Source organism: Chamaea fasciata, unplaced genomic scaffold (assembly GCF_029207755.1).
Source record: "Chamaea fasciata isolate MVZ Bird 193981 ecotype frontalis unplaced genomic scaffold, bChaFas1.0.hap1 SCAF_13, whole genome shotgun sequence".
In the NCBI taxonomy this organism is placed as follows: domain Eukaryota; kingdom Metazoa; phylum Chordata; class Aves; order Passeriformes; family Sylviidae; genus Chamaea; species Chamaea fasciata.
This window is the reverse complement of record NW_027094098.1, coordinates 2,341,686-2,365,448: the sequence shown is the minus strand read 5'-3', so window position 1 is coordinate 2,365,448 and position 23,763 is coordinate 2,341,686. Positions and strand designations below refer to the sequence as shown.

Sequence of the window (23,763 nt, the reverse complement as noted above, 5' to 3'; positions counted from 1 at the left end):
TTCTGCAGAAACATGGGTTTTTAAAAAATAATTCCACCTGAAGGTCCTTACTATTCACCCAAATATTTATGGATGTTCTAATACATAAGGTACAGGTAATTTCAGAAAAAGACCAAGAAGAACATCCAGCAATTTCATAAAATAATCTGAATCGCTTCAAGAATATTATTTATTATTTTTAAGAAAGGCAGTTCAAGGAACACTGGAAAGGAAATTAATTTAGTAACACGAAGCATTACAGGTTACTATTTCTAGTACACCAGGAAGAACTAGAACATTTAATATTTCACTTGTTGTTTTTTTTTTCCCTAAATAAGGATATGTGAGAAAAGCACCTTTTCCAAAACGCAGTACTAAGTCACTATATCACTGCAAATATCAGATTAATACTGGTGTGCCTCTATTCTTCATATAAATCAACTGTGATTTATCAAAATATAAGAGGTTTAATTTACTGAGGAATATTTTGCTTTCCTCACCCACAGTTTTCAGTATGATTTGACAGTAGAGACAGCAATTGTGTTCTAACGTTTCAAGTGTGGCAGGTGTTGAAGACCACATAAGAATCACCATTAAGTCCCCATGACAGAGTTACAAAAGTATAACCATTTTCTCTTAGTATGTGCAAAATTGGTATCAGTTTCCTAAATTCAATTTGCAGTTGTACTTTTCCTACTCTAGATTTACATCTGTATAGCCAGAATTAAATTTCACCTAAGCTGGTCTATTTAAAGAAACATTTATTTTATGCATTAAACCCTTCAATTTTAACAGTGTTGCAAAGTTAGCAGTAATCTCAAATTACATTAATGTCCTTTCCTCTCAGCAGTAATCAATATATCACCTGAATATTTATGAGGAAGAGGCTGCAGAGCTGTACCTGAGGCCTTAGAGGTATTGCAATTGAACATCATTATTTGCCATGATTATATAAAAAGACTTGACCAATCCAGCATAGATTGGTGAGCAGAGGGTCTAATCCCAGTCACTCATGGGTTTCTTAGGTAACTTTAGCCTAGCCGTTTCTTCCCTCCTTGCCCTCATGTTCTTAGACAAAAAATGAGCACAGCAGTACAAACTGGCAAAATGCTTTGATAAATTCAGTGGGGAAAATCACTGCTACTTCAGCAAGCAGTTTACAATGTCTGTCTACAAGGCACACAGCACTACGTGGGATAGACAGGAAAGGGAATGATTACTCCTTCCCTTCTGAAGATGCACAGTTAAATGTTACGTTAGTAACATGTAACATAATGAAAGGTGAAATCAGCCTGGATGAAATATAACGTACCAAATTAACTAGAACATATATAAGTCAACTAAGCAAAGCCAAACGTCTGTCAGCGATCACAGATCCTGTACACTCCACCCCAATATAAACTCAAACAGTCCAAATATCACAGCCTGGGACACATCAGCTCAGCTGCATCATTCACCCCACTTGGGCTTCATGGGAAATGAAACAGCAAGGTGTCATCTGAATGTTTCTTTCAAAGTCACCTTGCAAGTTTACCCAGGAATCATCTACAGAGAAGCCATGAAATAGCATTAAAGTCAATACATGATTCTCAAAGGCAAAAAACAGAAACAAGGGCCACTTTTACCATACAAAGAAATGAAGATCCCTGTGGAGATCATTGCCAGTATTCCTGTAAGTTTGTTCCCCCCTTAAAAACCACAAACCATATACTTTACACTAACTGTGACATACTGACATGTCCTTTTAGACTTTAAGGACAGACATAGTCCACTTAAAAATTTTTGCATTATTACAGAAATAATTAATCATAACACACACATTTTCCAAGGGTTTAAACACAATTCTACCACCACCAATACAACCTAACTACTTAATGGGAAAGGAGCTTTGGACAGCTGCCAGTTTCGTAACTGAGCTAGTAGTTGGTTATAAATCTGACATTTTGAAGCAACTCTGAAGTACTGAGCGAAGCAGATAACCTCTTTTTTAAGCAAACCTTCCATGCCACATCCCTCCACAAATCACCAGGAAAGCAATAACTGAATCCTCAGACAATTACTTTTGTGAGCTGGACTGCACAAAGGTGTGATCATATGAATCATCCATGTAAGAAAAATGCCCCAACCTAGGCAGGTAGTCAGCCCTGTCATTTATACAATCAGCACTATAACAAAGGCTTGCAGGGTGACTTACCACCTGAAACAAAGCCTACAGAAAAAAACTTAGTTACTTCACCACCTAGAGGGAGTAAAAAATGAAGAAAAATATATGTTCACAATACAATGTAGTATTTTGCTACAAGAAAACCAGTATCTTATTTCTCTGAACTAGGGAAAACATTTATCATAACCTTTAGTACAGTTTGAAATTAATTCCCTTCTACAGAAGCAAAGGTGCTACTGCAAATAAGTCTATCTGGGAAGACAGTTTGTATTACAGTTTTGTTCTGTCAAATAAAACGACAGAAGAGATGCAGCAGAAAGTACCTTAAAACTGATATGAGATCAAGTCAGCACACATACAAGTAAAAGAGCAAACTTAGAGAAGACCTGACCCCAGTTAAAAAGAGGTTGGTGTGGAGGCTCAGCAGAGCAAGGACAGAGCAGCTCCCCATTTTCACCTGGACAACTTGGATTGCAAACAGTGAAAGTACACAGACATCTTTACAAAACGGGGGGTACAGTTCTGACAATGCCATTCACACTCACCAAAGGGATACAACAGTGGAGGTTTAAGGCCCTGAGTTTCTGCCACATTGGGGACTGGATGGCAGGGAGGAGAATCTGGCCAGAAAGATCTGATGACTGTAGTAGAAAAGCTTGTACTCTCAACAAACTGCATTACAAAGTTCCCACGCTCAGAACCCATTTACCTATGGTATGAATAGGGCCATGATACAGGAGTGCTTCATAATAGTAAACAAATAAAAGCATAGCCAAATCTACAGTACCCAGTGGGACAGAAAACAACTGTGCTTGCCCCACACCCTGCCTAACATGGCCTTGTGCTGCTTAGCTCTCTTGACACAGATGAACAAAGTAAGATCTATAGAGACTAAAAGGGCTATATCTTAAAAGGTTGCATGAAGTCACAGTTAAGAAGCAAGAGATGGGAAGAAATCCTGTTCTAGTTTGACATCAATCTCCTACATTCCCCAAGAACAACTTAAGTAACCCAAGGTGGAGGCCCTTTAGGGTTGAAGCTCCATGTGTAGTAAGTCTTGTATGCAGCACACCCCTAGCTGAATGTAGGAAAAACAAGAAGTTGCATAAAACAGCAAAGACGATAAACTCCTCCTCTGAGCATATGCTTCATACATCTGCTAAAGGTTTACAAGATCTACAGCAGACCAGATTCCTGCACAGTAGCACAAGAAAGCTAGAGGAGCAATGCTCTTTCCCTGTGTAGGCTATCAGAGTCCTCAAGCTGTTCCCAGAATTGTCTGCCTCCCAGGTTTAGACTCTATTAGAGCAGGACATGCACACACAAAGCAAATCCTTCAAAATATTAAAAGCAAAAAGGAGTGAATCATTGCTGATTCTGCCTTTTTTTGTTGTTGTTGTTTTATGTCTTTTTAATCTCTTTTACAAGCTTCTCAATTGGTACAGCCCTAAAAGAATGAAAAGACATCATCATCAAGCTTTTTACCATCTGCAAGTCAAAACATGTAATGCCCAAGCACACATAGCACAGCTCAATGACTAAAGCACTGCCTGTGATCAAGGCATCCTGGCTCCCACTGGTGTGTCAGGCACTGCCTTGCTGAACGAGGTTGGGCCAGTCCTGTCACCTCTCCCTGCCATGTTTTCTCTCCCATGAGCTCAACTCCACAGCTGCCTCTGCACTTGACTTCCAAGTTTCTGCTCCTGTATGCTGCTGTAATTGTGCTGATCTCAAGTGGCTTTAGGAACAGCAGCATATCAGTTCAGCTTGCATATTTAGTTAACAAGTTTATAGCTATGTAATTCAAAGTAATTAACCTCTGCTTATGCTTGTCTAACACAATAAAAATAAAGCTTTATTTATAAGAACAAAAGATACATAGTATGCAGGAAGGGAGGACATTCACCAATTCAGCTGATTTTTACCAGCCTGTTACAAGGATTTACTTTTCTTTAGAAATACTGTATTCTGATTTTACTTAAAATCCATTTCCAACTGAATAAACTAAGACTAAGCCCTATTGGATACAATTTGTACAGGTCAAATCCACCTATATTCACCTCTTAGGCTGTATCAGATGTTTTGCAATCAAGACAAGGCCTAAATCAGCTGAAAAGCAGCACAAGGTTTGCCTGCATGCCAAATCACTGAACCAAACAAAGCTATACACAGACAAGTTCACATGGGCCACGCTCCACAGTGGGCTGACGGGATCAGCTCACAAGGAGCACAAACCACCAGCCTGCATTCTCTGACTGCTCCCCGGACAGCACTTCTCCCACATTGAACACCTGGAAGAGATCTTGTACGAGAAAAACTTAATGTGCCAATTGCCTAATGCAGCGTTTCTACTGACAAACTTCACTCTCCTGTACAGACTAGATCTGGAATTTCCCTTAAAATATAAAGTAATAATAAAAAAAAAAAAGTCAACGGCAGGACCTGCACCAAAACAAAGCTATGTGAACTGAAGTCTGCTGTATTATTTTCGTGGTGGTCCCCATTGAGGAAGTGATTAACACCAAGGTAAGGTTCCTCCATCCACACAAAAGCAGGCATATGACAGCATCGTCACCGCACCCCGGTCCCGGCCCCCGACCCCCGCCGCATGCTGGCGTTTCTCCGGGGGCGCGGTGGCGGAGCCGCAGCCCCGGGGAAGGGCAGTCCCGGCACGGCTCCTCGCCCTACGGCAGCCCCAGGGCGGCCCACCTACCGCATCCCGAGGCGGAACGGCACGGCACGGGAAGAGAAAGAAAACCGTTTGCCCGCCTCCATCCCACAATCCCCCTTCACAGGAGCGGGGGTCGGTACAGAAAGGCCTTTTCTTCCACCCTTTCCCTCTCCCGGGCCGGCCTGCCGCCAGGCGCCTCGGAGCTGTCATTTTGGGGAAGGGTGCAACCGCCCTGCCGGAGCCAGGCCGAAGCCTGGGAACGGGCCGGTCGCCCCACAGCAGCCCCGGGGCCCCTCACCTACCGCCCCCGGACCCCAAACCGGCCCCGCTCTCACCGCTCCGCTCTGCCTTCGCCCCTCCAGCCGCCACGGCCGCGCTCGGGCCCAGGCCGCCCACCTGCCGCCGCCCTCGCCTCACCTCCTTCAGCTGCTCCATCTCGGTGCGGATGGTCTCGTACTCCAGCTCCAGCTCCTCATACTGCTGCTTCAGCTGCTGCTTCTCCTCCAGCACCGCCAGCCCGTACTCCGCCGCCTGGATCTTCTCCCGGGTGGTCTCGCCCAGCTCCTGGAAGAGACGCTTGATCTCGCTCCGCAGCCACTCGGGCTCCGACTCCATCACCAGCCGGGCGTACTCCTCCTCCTCCATAGCCAGCGACATGTCGGCGGAGGGGCCGCCGGCCGCCGAGGCGGATGGGCGAACGCGCAGCCCGTCTGCCACTCCTACCAGCGGCACGGCCCGCAGGCGGCCACGGCAGGGCCCGCTCGGGCCGCCATCGACGGGCCAGGCGCGCGCTGCTCCCGCCGCGGACCCTCCCCGGATCCCGCCCGCCGCCGCCGCCGCCGCCGCCGCACTCGCCGCAAGCGCCGAGCGCAGTGAAATCATTCAAAAGGCACGGGCGGACCGGCGCCCCGCGGGATGCTGGGAGTGGGAGTCCTCGGCACTGGCCGCGCCGCGCGCCGCGCGGTTCGCTGGACTACAGCTCCCGGCAAGCACCGCGTCGGGCGAGGGCGGTGGCGGGCGGGGAGGAAAAGGCCCTCTGCCGGGCGGCGCGGGTAGCGCGGCGGCGAGGGCGCAGGGCCGGCGGTGCCGGGAGTGGCCGGGCCCGACAGCGGGCGCGCCCCAGGACCCCCCAGCGACCCCAGACACAAGTTCGGGCACGGGCGCCGGGACCGCGGACACATACCCCGTGCACACAGCCCCTGTACGCACCCCGGCGGCCCGGACCACGCTCAGGAGGGCTTTCGGGGCGGGTTTGGGAAAGGGCTGGGATCGGCCGGGCATGAAAGATGAGGCCCGTGCACCAGAGCGTGTGGCGGGGGGAGACGTTCCGGTGCGGCGGGTGGTGCCACTGCAGCACGGAGAGAACAGAGGGTCACAGAAGGCTTGGAACAGTCCCACGCCATCCCGAGAGCTGCGAGCATCTCACTGTTCCCGGTGTTCTGTGTCTAGAGGTGGAATTCCTGCTAAAAGGCGTTCTCCATCCACCGACAGGGACCAAACCGTGTCCCCCGAGTCATCCTGAGGATAACCACGGCCGCGGGACAAGGTGTTCCCCTACGGCTGAGCTACCTGATGAAAGGAGGGACAGGTTGCATCAAGACCCAGTGCCATGACCAGCCGTGGGACAGTGACATTTGGTACTGTGCTGCCTGAAAAGGATTTGCCAGCTTGTGAGGAAAACGCCATGAGCCTTTGCCCCAGGTTACACCCCTTGGGCACGTTTGGTGGCAAAGGCACCAGGATTGGGACACTCATTGGGGCACCACGGGTAGAACTAATTTCTAAAGCATAGTGAAGATTGAACAGAGAAAAACCTCTACTAGTTGGACCATAGCAATTCCTGAGCAGCCCCATATAAAGGTGGGGGGGTGTATGTCCCTGTGGAGTGGGGAGATGCTTCACTTCCATCGTCAGGAGAGCCCTGCAGCTTTACCGTCCCTTCATACAGCAAGCGCAGCTTGTATTTCTTCCAGAATCAAAAACAATCAGTAATGAACTGGTGAGCAGATAGCAAGCATAATAAAAACAATTACGTGTTTGAGCACTCCACAAGGTCTCAAACATAAAGCAACGTATTTGCTCACAGCTGCAGGGTTTTTTCAAGCTACTTTGAACTTCTGCCTGTGCACATATCCCTTTAATAAGCTGTGTCATGGCTGAATGCTGCCTGTTATTCATGAAGCTGCCTCACTCAATTTTTCTTCAGGGCCCTGACACTGCCTGGAGCTCCCTGTGCATCAAGTGCAGGGATGTGTTTGTCCTGTGAGCACTGATGTGACACTCAGCCACCCAGACCTTAGAAGCAGCAAATCGATGTCCTCAGCCTAGAGTGTGTATGTGAAATTCCTTTAGTTTTTTATTTTCAGAATTCTCAGTAGAAGGCATTTTCACTCTTGTGCACCTCTGTACCATCATGACTGTCACAGGATGTTTTTAGGGAGTTTAAACATTCTGATTCTTTTATAAAGCCAAGTGAGGAAAATAACAGAATTATCTCTCCTCCACACTCTGTTTCTCACTATTAGGACTTCTTCATGACCTTTTATGTTTTTCTTTTGTCTGCCCAAGTAGGTAGCATTGCTAGTCCCACCCATTCACAACTGATTCATCATTAAGATATTTTTTAATAATAAATAATGGCTTGTTTTCTTTCACCTCATACTTTCTTAGCCTTCATTCCAGGTTTTCTTTGCAACTCTGGGCTCAAGCACATTAGCTACCCTTCGGTGCTCCTCCCACTCCTAAACTGAAACTTGCATGTAATGACTTGCTCTCAGGACACAGAGCTTCAGCTCACATCCCGTATATTTCTGGGATTACAAGTGAATTTTGAGATATGACTAGTTTGGGGAGTTAATAGAGATGAGCTGATCAACTCATCATAGCACAAGGGACTTCACGGGATAATTTGTATCCTAGGTCATATCTAGAACTATTGCTTGTTTCTAGGTTTCAAACTTTGTTATTTTATAAACTGCCCAAGATGCAAAGGCAGAAATTATAAATACTGCAACAGTTAATTTTAAAGCATTCCTGCCCAGTTTCAGAAAACTGGAGTAACTTGTCAAAGTTAAGGTTCCCATCATCCTTCAAGGTAATGATACAGGGTAAGAAAATCTTGTATAATGAGTGGAGGAGTACAGCCTGGCCAGTGCCCATCATCTGTCCTGAGCACACCCAGAGACACCTGCCCATTTCCCCAGGTCAATGTCCCCAAACTTCATCAATGCAAAGGCTTAACTGCCACCGCACTGATTCAAGGTGTCATGGCCAAGTGTATTTTGGTGATATAGACTTCCACAACAGCTGGAGATAGTTGCTCTTATTTTTCCTGTTGAGATTTTAAAGCTATCCACTGAGAACAAAGTGGTAGAATTATACAGGAACCATCTTGAATGCTAAAATAAATTTGGGTAGTGTTTTCTTCTTGTGGAAATTAACCCACAGAAAAAGAAAAGAAAAAGATAGCCCTTCAATGCTAGTTTTATTTAACCTGAGTCCAAATCCCAAAGGAGGTAGGCACTATAATCTAATGCTGCAAAACATTCAGGTATCTGAATATGTAAACCAGCCTAACCTGTGCTTAAAATTGGGGTCACTGCAGACAGGAAACTCCTTCTAGATGTCTTTCCTTTCATACATTACTTTGGATAAGTTCAAGTGTACCACAATTAGGGTGGTACAGCACATCATAATTTCAATCTCCTTTTATCCACTGCATTTGTGTACAGCTCAGCTATAGTAAACACCAGAACAAGAAAGTCTTTAAATTGGCCCTGAAACAGCCGTAAGAAACCCTAGCAAGCTGTTCCATATTTCTCCTCTTATTTTCTACTTAAAAAAGAAAAGAAAGCAAAACAAAACACTTTAGGCATAAGAGCATTTTGGGACTTCTTAGATGTTTGATAAAGGTATGGTAATGATCCTAGGGTAAAATGAACTTACCAAGTCCTCTATATGTAGCCTATGTCAAAGAAAAGAAACCGTTATTTTTCAAAGTATTAAACTCATTCTGGAGAAAAAAAAAAAGGAATTGTATGATAGCCTTGGAAATATCCAAAGCGGGTTTTAGAAGAAAAGTATTTTCCTTTTCTTTTACACAACAAGTAAATTCCAGAGAAATAGTCTGTCAGTACCAATATACTTAGTGAAGATTACTATAATGACTTGAATGCTCTTTCTCTGTTTATCACAGATATGAGGATTAAAATTTAACATACTATTGTTCAGTACAGTATGTATTTCTCTTTGGTATCACAGATATGAGGATTAAAATTTAACATACTATTGTTCAGTACAGTATGTATTTCTCTTTGGTTGAAGTCTTTATACACAGATTGTCAAATTAATTTTTTTAAAACCCCAAAACACACAAACCACCCCCCCAAAAAAAAAACCAAACAAAAAAAAAACCCAAAAAACCACAAAAACCAACAAAAAACCCCCCCAAAACCCAAAACAAAACAAAAAAACCTCTCCCCCCCAAAAAAAACCATAAATTCCACCCCCCCAAAAAATACAAATAGCATGAAGGATCCCACTACTGAAAGGGAGCTGATATCTCCATCCTCAGGCTATTATCACCGGGACTCTGACTGTTGACTTAAAGTGACCTCTGTCGTCTGCAACAAAATTTCCAAGCAAAGATCAGCTGATGAATTAGCACAAATGCTCAGATCACTATGGCCGGCAGGAGACAGAGAAAGGAGAGAGGAAAAAGAGAGAGAGAGAGAGAGGGGAAAAAGAGGTCTTCAGATTTCAGCTTTACTCTGGTATTCAAATCCACGTGTGTTGCCCTCAAAATTATTGTTGCTAGAGCTGCTACTGCTTCCAATTTGCTCACTACCAGTTGAAATGCTGCTCTTCTCTTCACAGACAGCTGTTGCTCTTGCCAGCAGCAGGAAAAAGATAGGCAAAGGAAAAGCAACTTCCAGGTGGCAAACTGTCACCTCCAGGGGCAAGAGCCCTTGGTCCCAGGCTTGATGGCAGACCTGCTGTTCTCCATCTCTCTGCTGTTCCATGCGATGCTGCCTTTAGGTCTGGGGAAAACAGACTTTAAAACATCAGATACAACTCAGCTGCACAAGCACAGATTCACAGGAACAGCATTTCCAGTACAGACTGTTGTGAGTGGGTAGCAAAAGTGAAGCTAAAATAAGCTATAGTCAAGGGAACATTCTGAGAGAGCTGTGTGGACCATGGGCATGGGTCTGCGCTGGTAGAAGGTGATGTGGTGTATGGGGCTGAGTGATTCTAGCTGCCAGGTAAAATAAGCATGCCACAGGTTCAGACACATGGGCTGAACAGAAAAAAACCCCCAAAACAATACAAACAAAATCACCAGGAAAAGGGCTAAACTGAGGTAAATATCAAAATGGCAAAAGATTAATAGAATCCATATGGATTCCTGGCCCTTCTTTCTCTGGTATGTGTGATGGTTGTCTGGTAAGTTGCTGTGGCCTTGAACATTGAGTTTAAGAGCTTCTTGTTTTACCTTCAGGAAAGCCCAAAAGGGCAATTATAGCAATTAGGGATCAAGATGGCTGGAATAATTTGCTGGATTATTTTAGCGTGTATACCCAATTTCTATACTGGAGGGAGAAATAGGAAGAGTGTCTATTTAGTCTCTATCTTCAAGACAGAAATTATCTCTTGTCCAATTTTGAGATGATTATTAAAATTTGAAACATGTTTACAAAAGCAAAAATCTGGAATAAGTAATTTTGCAGCATGACTGAAACAGTTTCTGCATCTTTTCCCAGTCACTCAGTTCTGGGATCATGCTGCAGGCAGCTCATGTGAGCAACAAGTATCAGCCCTGCAGCTCTGATAGAGATTTCAAGAGGACAAGAAATAACAAAATAGATAAGGAAATAAAGAGATGTGTAATTAGCCAAGGATGGATGGGCTTCCAAAATTCAGGCCAGAATTAACTAACTTCAGATTATTTGTAGGAAACAAATGACAGAGAGATGGCTCTCCCTCTTATCTAAATATGTGTGCTCTGTAAAGGACGTATTTTGGAAAAAACAATTTAGGTTTCTCTGTCATAAATTGTGGATGCAAATGTACTTTCCACTCTGCTGAACTACTGTGGAAAGCAGAAGGGAAGGTGGTAATTCATTTCTGTAGACCAGTAAGAAGGTAGGCATTGCTGAAGAAGGTGATGGAGAAATTGCCAAAGATGGAAAAGCTTTACAAGCAGGTCTGGAGGAACTGACATCAGGTGAAAAGCTTAACACCTTGCTGACAGAGATGCACATGGTGTCTCTCCAATATGAGGAGTAGTAGGGGCGTCACCTACATCCTTCCATGTGCTCTGGAAAACTCTATCAGGTTATTTGTCCAGAGCATACAAATTGAGGGAGGATTAACCCCTCTCCCTTGACTTAGCTCCTTCTCTCTAAAATAGGGCTCCAAATATCCCCTCCCTCCACAGGGCTGAAAAAAAGATGCTGTGAAACCTGTGCTGGGTGCCATAACCAGAAGGATTTGGTAATATTTAAAAATTATCATGGATGCAGGAGGTAAGACTTGAGCTGCCCACTATGAGTGAAAAGAAAAAAACCACTTAGTCACGATTGCTCTTTGCTTCTCAGCTTGGTTGAGCTGAAGGAAGTCCTGAGAAAACATTTTTTCCAAGAAAGGTTACTAAAGCTGACAGTCTTCGTCTGCATTGTAACTTCCACTGGAATATTGAGAGAGGGATCTGGAATACATATGCAGTCCTGGGATCAGGAGGTTTTTAATGGCTAATGCATTTTCTGCAGATGTACAGTGTCATCTGACATGCGTATACTCCACATGGATCTTAATTGGAGTGTAACCGATAGGCTGCTGTGCCTCGTGGAAAGTGTGTGCCTTGACTGGAAAGTATCAGGGTCTTCAGTGCCTTTAAGGGGGAATAGAAAACTTGTATCTATGGCAGAGATATTACCGTTGAGGGGTTAATAAGGCATTAACAACTTAGGTAGGAAAGCATTTTCTGGGGATTAGTGGCCATCTGGGGAGAAACCAATGGCCTAAGAAACCCTCATTATTAGTGTATTGGCCTTGTTCTTACTCAAGGTCATTAGCTGGGCTGTAGGGTATGGCTGGATCACAGTCCAAATATCTGTTCAAAGGTGCCCTCCGACCCCTGAGGAGTTTGTGCCTGGTTTGCAGCCAGCTGCGAACAAACTGGTACTGGTGAGGTTTTGAAAGCATTCAGAGACCATGTTTGAATGAGGGATAAAAGGGTCACAGATTAGGTAAGCTTTAATCTTTTCAGTTTATAATATCCATCAATTAATTTATTTTACAATAAAGGCTTTACCCTGGAGCTCATTAGCAGCAGTTTTGCTGGTGTCAGTCCCCAAATATGATAGTGCCTTGGCAGCTCACATTTCTGCTTGGCATACCCACTAGCAAGAGATGTTTTTCTCAAAAGAAGTGGGAATTGCAGGATAACCCGCCCAAACAGGGAGATTTTATTGCTTTGGTCTGAAATCTGAGAGTTTAAATTTTCAGTAGTTTTATACACACACTCCGTGTACATACACATAGGTATGTGCATACAGAAAGAAAGAGGGGAACAATGCTATGACAACGAGGTCCACAGAGCTCCAATCATTCTGGACCAAGTGGTTGGGTTATTTCACCATGTCTCTCTGGCTTCCCCAGACAGGTGATGCAGCACGGCTTTTGGGTATTTAAGCAGGCCTGACAATTGCAAACATCTTCCTCCATTTTTCTCTTTATCTTGAGATCTGGAGCAGAGGCGGGAAACGCCTTGGGCTCATCCCCGGCTCTTCAGTGCTGGGGTAGGCTGACGGCCGGATCCGGGGACATGCGGAACCGGCGGGAAGCCACAGCGAGTCCCTGGAAGCGCAGGCCGCGGTCTGGACGGCGCCGAGGGCAGGGACGGGGCTCCGGGTCAGCCCCACAGCCCGCCGCGCTCGGCCCGGGCCCGCCCGGTGACCGGTGACGGCTGAGGAGCACGGATGGCATTGGCGGGCGGGCCGCGGCGCAGCCAATGGGGGCGGGACGCGGGCGGGGCGGCGCCATCTACCGGGGCACCATTGGCAGCGGGCCCGGCCGCGGCCAGGCCGGACCCCGCCGGCTCCGGGCCGGCGAGCACAGGCGGGCCCGAGCGACCTGGGGTGGAGACCGAGGGCAGGCAGCTGTCCTGCAGCGGCCCATGAAGGTCCAGACCTGCAGAAACCCACCTGCAGCCTTTGAAGGAGGCCAATGCCGTGGAAAGTGGGTGTGCCTGAGAGAGACTGCGACCCTATGGAGACATTGCGCTGGAGCAGTTTCATGGCAGAACTCGTGACCCTGAGGGGAATCCACACTGGAGCAACACGTTCCTGAAGGAGTCCCATAGAAAGGACCCATGCTGGAGCAGTTTGTGAAGAGCTGCAGCCATAGAAAGGACCCATGCTGGAGACGTTTGTGGAAGGCTGTCTCCTGTGGGTGGGACTCCACACTGGAGCCAGGGTGAGAAGGAGCAATGGACAATACATAATGAACTGATGACAATCCTCATTCCACATCCTGTTGTGGAGTGTGTTGCTCAGAGTCTCCCAGAGCCTCAGCATGGCTCTTTCATGGCTGTCAGGCGTAGTGGAAGGGTGACAATCCCCCATCCTTCCAGCTTTTACAGAGACAGGAGGCAGACATGGGGGCAAAAGTCAGAAGTGGAGGAGATCCCGGTCTAAAACCATTCTGAACTGAGGGTGAGATAAGCTCCGGAGATGGAGCTGCTCAATGTACTCCAAATGTGTCAGGGATGTCAGGGGTGTCACTTGGGTCCTCTCTTCCCCTTCTCTCCCCAGTGAAAGAGCTCACATCTCTCCAGCTCTCCCTGATTTGTGGCCTGCTCCATCCCACATCTCACTCAGCAGCCCTGCAGTGGTCTGGCCTCTGGTTGAAACTGCCCGGCCAGGGACAGACACTGGCCACGGAGGGATGTGGTAGGGGCTGTCAGAGGACTGCCTTCTCCAGGTGGAGACCAACCACAGTCCGGGAAAAGGAAGAGTCTCTGGCTGCAATATGGAGTCTCTGTAGTGCGCTGAGGGGTTTCATGAGAAAAGCTCCCGAGGGGGAAGAAGGGTGAGACACACAGGAATCATATGCAGGGGAAGTCTGTAGCTGTTTAATGCGGTGGTTTTCCAGAAAAAACCTTGTCAATGCTGATGGATCGGGTGAGACACGAAGTGAGAAGGGAGAGCAAGCAGTTGTTGCTGTGTGGGCAACCAAGTCTCAAATGGTGAATTCCTGGGTCTCCCATGCAGCCTCATTGCCCTTCCTGCAAAGGGTATGTGAGCTGTGATGACAGTCAGGGAGTTCACCCCTACAGACCTGCTGCTGCTGCTGCAACCCCTGGACTGACCTACATGCCCATAAATCTTACATCCCTCCGTAATGGGAGGGAGAGCTCACCTGTGCTTCCACCACCAAAATCCCCCAGCAGAGGCTGTGGCCAAAATAAGCAGCACCGCAATGGTGATGCCAATTGTTGGAGCTGCGCTGCGGTTTTCTGGGACAGGGAGGGAACAGGGTGACTGTGTGAAGTTGGCAGCGCCAGCCAGGAGCTGCCCCTCCCGGGGCTAGTGGCTGCTGTCTGCAGCCTGCACCCCATCCCCATGGGTGGCACCTACCCCATGAGATGAGCAGGCTGCGGCTGCCCAGGCTCTGGTGGCGCACACGGCAGACGTAGCTGTGCCCATCCCGGGGGGTCACGGCCAGGACACTGTGGAGCTGGTACGTGAGGTCAGCGTTGGGCAGGATGGGGCTGGTGTTGAGCGCCGGGCCCAGAGGCACCTCCTGGCCATCCCGCAGCCAGGCCACGCTGATGGGACGGGGGTAGAAGCCGGTGACGTGGCAAACGAGCAGCAGCTGGGCTGGGCTGGGGGTGCGGGCGAAGACCGTGGCCACAGGCAGCTCTGGGGAATGAGAGCAAAGGCGTGGGGCAAGCCCGGTGGGGCACGGCTGGGCCCCAGTGTGGGGGTGGCTGTTGCAGGGTCAGGGTAGGCTCACCTTGTCTCTCCAGAATTTCCCTCCCATACCTCTTCAGGGCGAGGAAGTTGCTCTGGCATACCCAGATGGAGAGAAGGTGCTCCAGAAACACTCTGACAGACTTCTGCTTGTTGAGGCTGTTGCTGACCAGCTCTGCCACCTGGGATGGCTGCCGGGCCTCCCAGCACTGTTTACCTACCTCAAAAGCTACGAGGTCTCTGCCATCCCAGCCGATATTCAGGAAGCCCTGGCTTGTCGTATTGGGGTACAGCACACAGCCTCCACGGAACTGAACCACCAACGGGTCTGTCAAAGGCAAAGCCAGTGGACAGGTCCCATGAGTGTGTGGGACATGGGTGGCATGAGGTGGGGTGTGGCTGAGGGCACATACAAGGATGTAGTGGAAAGCAGGGTGCAACGGGCAGCAGGGGGTAAGGCTATGCTTCAGGAGACCCCAGACACCCTGCAAGCCCTCATGCCCTCTGGAAAAATGGAGTGGATACCGGCATGGGGTGCTTGCTTAAAGAGAATTCTGTCCCCCAAAATATTTGCCCCCAATTTTCTCTTCCATGATCTTTGCTGTGTCAACCCCCCAGTTCCAGTACATCTGGCAGCAGCTCTCTGACACACAGAGGGGCTCCTTGTGCCAGATGGCAGAAGCTCTGAGGGGTATTTTTGGTCTGCTGCCCTCCCCACTCCTGCTAGTCATATGCCCCAGCAGCTGCAGGGTTTCAGGAGCTGTTGCATTCTGTGAGACCCAGCCCCCAGATGCCATCCTGTTGGGGAGGAGGCCACAGCCAGAACATAGGGAAAAGGACTCAGCCTCTGGCAGGGCTCGTTTCTGTACTCACAGTGCTGTTCTGTCTGCTGAACTGTGTCGTGCACAAATCGGATGATATTGCGCAGAGCGATTTTGTACTGGGACATTAACTTTTCCGAGTCACCTTGAGCTGCAGCCTGGCTGAGCCAGGGCCAGTAGAAGTGGATGCTCCAGTTGGCCGGGTGCAGTGTTAAGAAGGGTATGTCCCCTACGAGTGCCACGCATGACACCTCAGCAGAGCTGATGTTGGCAAAGAGACTAGTCAGGAGGTACTGGATAACCTGTGGCTCTGCTAGGAGAGAGGATGGAGACAGGAAAGGGTGCAGGAAGGAGATGACTAGAGGTGCTAAAGGGGAAATGGGAAGTGGAAGTGCTGGAGGGGATTCGGGCTAGATAATAAGAAATAAAGAAATAAGAAATAAATTTTTTATGTGAGGGGTAGTGAGATACTGGCATATGTTACCCAGACGTATGGTGGAAGCCCCATCCCTGGAAACATTCAAGGCCAGGTTGTTTGGGGCTCTGAGCAGGGAAGGTGTCCCAGCCCATGGGAGAGGGGTTGGACTGAACGGCCTTTTAAGGTCCTTTTCACCCCAAATCATTCTATCCTTCTATGATCCTATGCTCTTCACCCTGATCAGGGTTGCTTTCCTGTCTGAACTTCCTCTGACCTCACTGCTCTTTTTCCTTCTCTATTTTACTTTCAACAAAGTGGTTGTCTGCTGCAGAAGATTTTAGGCATCTTATCCCCTCCCTTCCATGCCTCCCTCCTGGCTAGAGCTGCCGTCTGACTGTGGAGAGCAGATTAAGAGACACCCTGCTACTCATCTGGGGTGATGTTTCCCCCTAGGAGAAGCACCTGTGCCAGGACCTGTATCTGCCAAAGACCTGAACATGGTACAGAGGATACAGACGATGGTTGATAGGAAAGGGCATTTTGTCCAGGCTTGGGGCTCCCTGATAGGGCCAGACCACCAGCCCAGCCCAGAGATCAATCCTGCCTTTCTGTGTCTGATGCTGCCTGCTCTGGAAGCATAATGTCTCACAGGCTTGTGGTAAAACTCTGTGTGACAGCAGTGCCTGAAACACCCTCTGGCAGGTGCAGCTCCCTAACGAACGAGGGGCTGCTGTAAGGGGCCCTCAGCACCATGTGGAGCTGAGCTCTGCCTGGCACCCATGGGCTCCCTGCAGGGGAGGACATCTGGCAGGGAAACTCAACACCCAAGGCCTGTTTTGGGACCACTGTTGTTTCTTCTGCTTGTGTGCCCAAGGCTCTGTGTTGGAGCAGGTGGGGCAGAAGTCCTGAGCTGGAGGTAGGAACAGAGAGGGTAGGCAGGGACAAAGCATGTCTGGGTGGTGCCCGGTGGGAGGTGGCCCTCTGATGCTGGTAATCATCCGCTCCCCCATAGGGCACAGTGCCTCCCCTGGGCAGAACTTGCGGGTTCCTCTGACAGGGCGTGGGGATGAAAACAGTTGAGGTGAGCCAGGGCTCCCACTTACCCTCTGGGTCTGCCCACATGCCAGGGAGGAGGATCGGGAGAAAGAGGAAGAGGAGAAGGTGAGGGGGCTGCATGGTGCATGCGGCAAGGCGGAAGAAGCAGCAGCAGTGACCGTGGGATCCCAAGCTTCAACCCAGCCCAGCCGTCACTGCGGCGGTTCTCCACCGATTGGAGAATCGATGTGTCAGGGAGGGGCCCAGAGGCCCCCAGCTGAAGGCTGGGGACATGTGGGAGGGACAAAAGCTGAAAGAAGATCTTGAGCACGAAGTACTGTAACAGGCTGGGGCTGGGAAAAGCCCAGCTAGAACGAGAAGGCGGGGGAAAAGCCTCCCAGGGAACAGCCCTAGGAAAAAAGATATTCAAGCTGGGTTTTCCTGACTCCCTCTCCCCACCAATATTACACAGTCCTATCCCTCTTCTTGTGGGATGCATCAGCACCAGAGCAGGTGACCACGGCTTTTGGATTTCAGACGTGATCGGAGAAAGATGATTTCTGTCCTCTCAACCCCTACACAAGGAGAAGGGATACTTTGGGTCACCCCCTCCCACTCCTGCCACTTCCAGCTCAGGCTGCTACTGCATCACTTACCTCATTCTGGGGATGGGCCTCCCGGGGAGGAGGCGACAAACTGTTCCACGTAGTCCCAAGCTGTAGGACACGGCTGGGGAGCCCCAGCTCTGCTCTAAACACCTGGGAGTGGGCCTGGCAACTCCCCTTTCCTTCCCACCAACTTTGGTGAGGAATCTGGTCCCCACCCAAGTCCCCCTGTGCATGGGAACAGAAATGGTGGGAGCCATCCCCCTGCTCTGTCCCCACTGGCACCAGTTTCCAGTGCTGGAGGGATCATAGGGTGACAAGAGTCAGCCTCCCCCCCATAATGTCCCCAATCCACTGCTCCTCCCTGGCTCCTCCCTCTCAACCTGCAGTTTCTCTTCCCCTTTTTTGCATAGTGCCTGCATTGGAGGTGAAGGCAGAACCAAAACACCAACCAAGGGTGAGTCTGAGGGGTGCACCTCGGTAGCATCCCAATACTGAATACTTTTGCTTCCATGGAGCTGTCCCAGAGAGAAATAGGGATGCTGTGGCAGCCTGGTAGGCCCAGAAATGGCATCAGCTTCCCCAGCAGCATGACACAGGAGTTGTCCAGCTATGCCATCATGAGGTCCACCTCCCTCCCACTAGTCCTAGACCCAGAGGAGAGTGTTTGGCTGTCAGGGTGGCAAAGCGCAGCCATGGGGCAGCCAGGAAGGGAAGAGACAAGGGGGCTTCTGTCTCCGCAGTGCTGTGAGGTGATCACTTGTCCCCATGGTCTCCCCTGAGATGACTGCTGGTCACTTTGTGCTGAGCAGCTGTGAGGCTGTTTGCAGCCCTCTGTCCTCTGAAGGTGCATGTGACGCTACTGGTGTCTGAGTTGCTCACAGGACAGGACCAGGCACCTGGCTTTTGCAGGTGGTCACAATGTGTTCAGCCCCCTCAGAAATTCCTCCAGATGTGTCCCACTGATGCAGTGGATCTGCCTTAAACTTCTGCTTCAGCCCTTCCACTTCCCTATGTGGAATGTACTTCTCATGTTTGGAGTTTTTTTCACTTCCTTTTTTTGTTCACAACCTTTTCCTCCTTCATACTGCCAGTTCTCTGACCTGAAAATGACCCAAGGGGACAGGGGGCTGTTGGTCCACACAGACCATTGGTCCTCAGAGTCCTCTCAAGTCACCATGGTCCTCAGAGTCACACCCAGGTTACCACTGGTCCTCACAGTTCCCTCAGGTGACATTGGTCCTTGCAGTCCTCTCAAGTGATTACTGATCCTCACTTTCCCCCTACCCTAGAGGACTATAGGACTTTGAAATTCTCATGTAGCCACTGGTCCTCAATGATCCCACAGGTGACACTGGTCTTTGCAATCTCCCCTGAGGTGAAGGCTGCAGCCCCCCAAGCCATGCCTGGCTGAGCTGGGGTGGGGTGGACAGGGATGCAGTGCCTCTGGGTGCCATACTGGGTGGGTGAGCAGCAGCAACCACCACGCTGGGGTGGGGTGCCTTAAGAGCCCTCTAAAAATGCCTGGGTGGGGTGTGTTATTGTAAAGTCACTTAGGGGATGTGAGCAAACACCTGCAGACACCCCCCCTGGTACCAGGTGTTTGTGGGTTTGGTGCTGTAGGGTCTCTTGGGAGGTCATTCACATGAACAGCTTTCCTCAACACGTTTCCTCACTGGAAGCACCTGCTCTCCAGGTCTGCCCGGTCCCGTGACTGCTGCAGGATGTTCCACTCTGCTTGGGAGAGGAGTTGCCCCATTTGCCCTGTGGGTGCCAAGGCTGCAGGGAGGCATGCCCACACCAAAGAGTTTCACCTATCTGTCCCAATTCAGCAGGGGCTGGGAGAAGCTTGGTGTCACTCCTCTTGCACCGAGATGCTTGAGCCCTGTGACGCCCGCAGGTGACTCTGGCTGCCAGGGAAATGCAGTCCTCACCCCAGCATTCTGGCCAAGGGAGAACAAACACTCTTGGATTTGTGGTGGATATGGCCACAAGCCAGCCAGGTTTTCTGTCTTGCACACATCTGCCAGACTTATCCTGGGAAACTTTGCAGGGAGTTGTCCAGTGAAACCAAATCTTTTGAAGCTACATGTTCAAGTTGATTGGGAGTGTGAACTACATGCCTTCCTCTGTGTGTGTGAACTCTGCTATCTTTGATGGGATGTGGGCTTCTTTCTTCTCCTTTATTAGGAGCCTTGGGGTCACTTTACCCCATGTGCACAGTTGCTTATTTCCATGCAATATGTGAGAACATGTTCATATATGCACAGGCACACATGTACTGTTTTTTCCCCATGCCCTGGTGCTTTCTGCAATTAGTGCAAATAATTCAGCAATGTTTCAGCTTCCATATGTGTGTGATCAAAACCTCTCCAAGCCCATTCAACTAAGGAAAGGCACATGACCTTAGTGAAAATATGAATGGTTTATTTTCATTTCATACACATCTGCAGCTCCCGCACATTACACCAGATTTTCAGTGTTACTCAGCACTTTGTAAAGCCATTTCTGGCTAGGTTCTGTTAGTCTGTGTGGAACAGTTCAGTCTCAGCACAAATATTTCTGGAATATGGTTAATAAAGGCAGTTTTTAGGAAAAAATATACCAGAAAGTGACAGTAGAAGGGGACAGCTTTCCAGCCTCTGACAAAACTGTTACTGAAGCAGAGCCAGGAGAATTTGCCATTGGGTATTGAGGTGCCCTAGAGCATCAGTGGGTGGACTGGCCAGTGCCACAAGCTAAGAGATGATCATGTGTAACAAGTGAGGAGGTCTCAGACTTGAATTTGTGTCTGTTTAGAAAAGCCAAGTAAGTCAAAAGCTCAGGTTTCTCTTCCAGGTTTCTCTTGTGCGTCTATGAATCGAGTTAGTCTTGCAATTGGCAATGCCCAGAACTTAGCTGAAGCAGAATAGTAGCTGTGAAGGCAGTGGGAGGGAATGGGGACTGTTGGCTCCCTTCTGAGCTAAGCTTCTCTGCTCAGGATGGAGTTCCTGGACTCTGATTCCTCCATCTGCTGGTGCTTTCTGAAATGAGAGGAGGACAGCTGGATGCTCCATGGCAGAGCCCTTGTGGGAGTGCAGACAGCATCTGTCAGGGCTAATGCAAGAGCTTTGCTGCTCAGTGCAGAAATCCCCTGGGCATTTCCTCCCCTCCTCTCTCACTGCCGCTTCATGGGTCAGAGAGGGACTCACCTTTGTCTCCACACCCAAAGCACCAACGTGGCAGCTATGGCCATGGCTGCAAGCAGCCCAGCTGTAAGCCCTGTGATCAGCACCACTTCTGAGTTCCCTGGGAAACATAAGGAGAAGCTGCCATGAACATTCTGGGATTTGCTCCAGCTTGTGGGGCAGTGTGGCTCAGAACTCCCATCTCATCCCCATGGGTGGCACCTACCCCATGAGATGAGCAGGCTGCGGCTGCCCAGGCTCTGGTGGCGCACACGGCAGACGTAGCTGTGCCCATCCCGGGGGGTCACGGCCAGGACACTGTGGAGCTGGTACGTGAGGTCAGCGTTGGGCAGGATGGGGCTGGTGTTGAGCGCCGGGCCCAGAGGCACCTCCTGGCCGTCTCGCAGCCAGGCCACGCTGATGGGACGGGGGTAGAAGCCGGTGACGTGGCAAACGAGCAGCAGCTGGGCTGGGCTGGGGGTGCGGGCGAAGACCGTGGCCACAGGCAGCTCTGGGGAATGAGAGCAAAGGCGTGGGGCAAGCCCAGTGGGGCACGGCTGGGCCCCAGTGTGGGGGTGGCTGTTGCAGGGTCAGGGTAGGCTCACCTTGTCTCTCCAGAGCTGCCCTCCCATAGTGCAGGAGCATCTCCATCTCATCAACACAAGTATCATTGAAGATCATTTCCACCAGCTCACTGAAGGCAGTGTAGTTCTGGAGAACTGACTGGACATACCGTGACAACGTGGTGTCCTGGGAGAGGGTCCAGGTGGCATTCGTTGTGTCGAAGCTGAGGAAATCCTGACCATTGTAACCCACATAGGCAAAGGCCTGGGAGGTTCTGTTGGGGTACAGCACGCAGCCTGCCGTGCACTGAGCCACAAAGGGGTCTGGTGGAGCAGAGAGGAGACAGAGGTTGCATGATGGGCTATGATTGCCTTCCTGCAGCCATGGTCAATGTCTCCTATACAGCACCAGCACTGTCAGATCATTCCCCACTTCCCAGCTGCTTTTTAGAAAGGGCATGCAGTGAAGACTGAGTACTCACAGGGGACGTCCCTTTCCATGGCCCCTTCATTGATCAGATGGTTAAACTTCTGCAAATAGATCTTAATCAGGTTCTCAATGGTGTCCCAGTCAGCTCGGGGCAGGGCTGAGCGCACCCAGGGTTGGCAGAAGTGGATGGACCATGTGTGTTTATCAAGAGAACCAAGTTCGATGTCTTCCAGCAGGCCCAGCCCCTCCGTGTCTGCAAACGAGGTGTTTTGGAAGGTGGTGGTCTGGAGCAGCCGGATAGTGAAGCTCCCTACACGAGACAAGGGTTGACAGGGAGGAGATGGGACTGAGAGAAGAGGGTTGAGGAAAGTGGAGGAGCTGAGGGATGGGTCCGTGAGCTTGCAGGGGTCCATGGGCCCCCCATAAGCCCCTTACAGCCTTTGCAGCCCCACTTCCCATCCCCTGCACCCACCTGGGGTGGCTGCATCCCTGCTGGGGAGGAGATGTGGAGCCAGGGGACAAGGAGTGAGGAAGCAAGTGCCCAGGGTGGTGGGGAGCAGGAAGCCTCTCTCCTATGGAGTCCCATGTGTATGAGCCAGGGGCTACCACTTACCCTCCAGGTTTGCCCATGTCCCAGAGAGGAGGAGGAGGTAGAGGAGGGAGACAAGGCAGGAGCAAGGGGACTGCATAGTTCCAGCAGTGAGGCCCAGAGTGTGCAGCAGTGGGTGCAGCAGCAGGAAGAATAGACTGTTGAGAGATGTGGCCTCAGATGTCTCCTCAGGCTGGCTCTGCCTGGGCAGCTCTGCTGGTACTAATAGCCCTGGCAGCCAATGGGGCTGGCACTGAGGTTTAGGGGAGGGCTCTGAGGTGCCCACATGGAGTGAGCTGGAGCATCCTGAGTATGGCTGTGAGCACTGGGGGAATTTGTGAGCAAGGTCATTCCATTGCATGCAGGAGTGGTCCCTCATGGCTGCAGCAGCACCTTGACAATCAGGGTGGTGTGGGTGAACTGAGTCCTCCGTTCTACCCCGTCAGGTGGATGTGTCACTTGGCCATGCGCTGCATCCACTGCCCTGATAGGAATGTCCCTTACTTGTGCCTGGCATATCTGGCCCTGCACAGAACACACACTGCCACCTGCTCTGAGCTGCCAGGTGGGTTCACAACAACATGGCTGTTTTCCCCACAGGGCAGGCAAGCCCTCTGCCCACCACAGGGCCTCATGCCTGGCCTCTCTGTGCCCCCCAGGCTATACACTGGTCCTGTGCCTCCTCATCACCTCCCAACCATCCCACAGCCAGGCCACTCTGATGGGCCACAGGTACATAAGCCAGTGATGTGGCAAGCCCGCAGAAGAGCTAGGCCATGGCCTTGGACAGTTCTGAGGGGTAAGAGTGAAGGAGAAAAGCTGATGGTAATATCCCTTGACCCCTCAGCACTGCTGGTATCATCCTGGGGAAGGAACTTCTCAGAGTTGAGGTGATGAGTACTTCCAGCCTGGAGCACAGCTGTGGGGTCAGGAATGGCTGCAGAACAGCTGGAGGAAGCAGTCCTCCAGGAGCTCTTCTTGGGGTGCAAGAAGTGAAGGGACTAGAGCAGCTATAGCGTGGTGATCCCCAAGAGGAAAGATAGGCTGCAGGGCCTGGAAAGGACTGTTTCCCACTGACAGTCATCAGACTCCTGGAGCAGTGGCACTTGGCCAGACGGGATCTTCAAGCTGAGATGGGGATGGGACCCCACCATCAAGCCCATCCCAGGGAGTTGCAGTGGATGTGCCACTTCCCCCTTTCCACAGAGCTCTATCCATGCCATGGGGCCTGGGAGCTGCCTCTCTGCTTCCCTGCACCTCACAGTGTAGGGGTGCCTGAACTCTGCCCTAAACACCCCCACACAGGGGAGGGCCTGAGGATCAGTTGCAGCCTGGCAACTCCCC

The 23,763-nt window shown here is 50.1% G+C and overlaps 3 protein-coding genes across 7 annotated transcripts in view; all 3 read right to left on the bottom strand.

The window, feature by feature from the left end:
* Positions 1-5,638, bottom strand: part of BICD2 (BICD cargo adaptor 2) — a 49,242-nt gene extending 43,604 nt beyond the window's left edge. Inside the window, exon 1 of one of the 3 annotated variants that reach the window (XM_066195051.1) lies at positions 5,232-5,638. In XM_066195051.1, coding sequence (XP_066051148.1) covers positions 5,232-5,471 — 240 coding nt within the window. In that variant the 5' untranslated portion in view covers positions 5,472-5,638. The remainder of the gene's footprint in view (positions 1-5,231) is intronic. The other 2 variants (XM_066195054.1, XM_066195053.1) reach the window with 2 other exon arrangements.
* Positions 5,639-13,936: 8,298 nt separating this feature from the next.
* LOC136296321 (T-cell surface glycoprotein CD1b-3-like) lies at positions 13,937-17,347 on the bottom strand. Of its 3 annotated transcripts, none has more exons than XM_066195316.1 (6): positions 17,134-17,347; positions 15,665-15,925; positions 14,835-15,119; positions 14,456-14,740; positions 14,238-14,334; positions 13,937-14,103 (listed from the first exon to the last, which is right to left on the bottom strand). In XM_066195316.1, exons 1-6 carry the CDS (start codon positions 17,204-17,206, stop codon positions 14,058-14,060), a joined length of 1,047 nt encoding a protein of 348 aa, XP_066051413.1. In that variant the 5' UTR covers positions 17,207-17,347; the 3' UTR covers positions 13,937-14,057. The 3 variants fall into 3 exon arrangements, with proteins under 3 accessions (XP_066051413.1, XP_066051414.1, XP_066051415.1); XM_066195317.1 differs by having other exon boundaries at positions 15,665-15,922; XM_066195318.1 differs by having other exon boundaries at positions 15,665-15,873.
* A 2,733-nt stretch (positions 17,348-20,080) lies between these two features.
* Positions 20,081-22,568, bottom strand: LOC136296344 (T-cell surface glycoprotein CD1b-3-like). Its single transcript, XM_066195348.1, has 6 exons — positions 22,444-22,568; positions 21,883-22,140; positions 21,443-21,724; positions 21,064-21,348; positions 20,862-20,958; positions 20,081-20,693 (listed from the first exon to the last, which is right to left on the bottom strand). The coding sequence occupies exons 1-6, from the start codon at positions 22,517-22,519 to the stop codon at positions 20,633-20,635; spliced, it is 1,059 nt and encodes a 352-aa protein (XP_066051445.1). The 5' UTR covers positions 22,520-22,568; the 3' UTR covers positions 20,081-20,632.
* Between the last annotated feature and the right edge of the window lie 1,195 nt (positions 22,569-23,763).

Coding starts and splice junctions, on each gene's coding strand:
- LOC136296321 (XM_066195316.1), bottom strand. CDS start 17,206: ATGCAGCCCCCTCACCTTCTCCTCTTCCTCTTTCTCCCGATCCTCCTC. Junction 14,741..14,834: donor GGAAATTCTGGAGAGACAAG/GTGAGCCTACCC, acceptor CTCATTCCCCAG/AGCTGCCTGTGGCCACGGTC. Junction 14,104..14,237: donor TTTTGGTGGTGGAAGCACAG/GTGAGCTCTCCC, acceptor TACCCTTTGCAG/GAAGGGCAATGAGGCTGCAT.
- LOC136296344 (XM_066195348.1), bottom strand. CDS start 22,519: ATGCAGTCCCCTTGCTCCTGCCTTGTCTCCCTCCTCTACCTCCTCCTC. Junction 20,959..21,063: donor CAGCCTGCTCATCTCATGGG/GTAGGTGCCACC, acceptor TATGTTTCCCAG/GGAACTCAGAAGTGGTGCTG. Junction 20,694..20,861: donor CTTTGGGTGTGGAGACAAAG/GTGAGTCCCTCT, acceptor CTCTCATTTCAG/AAAGCACCAGCAGATGGAGG.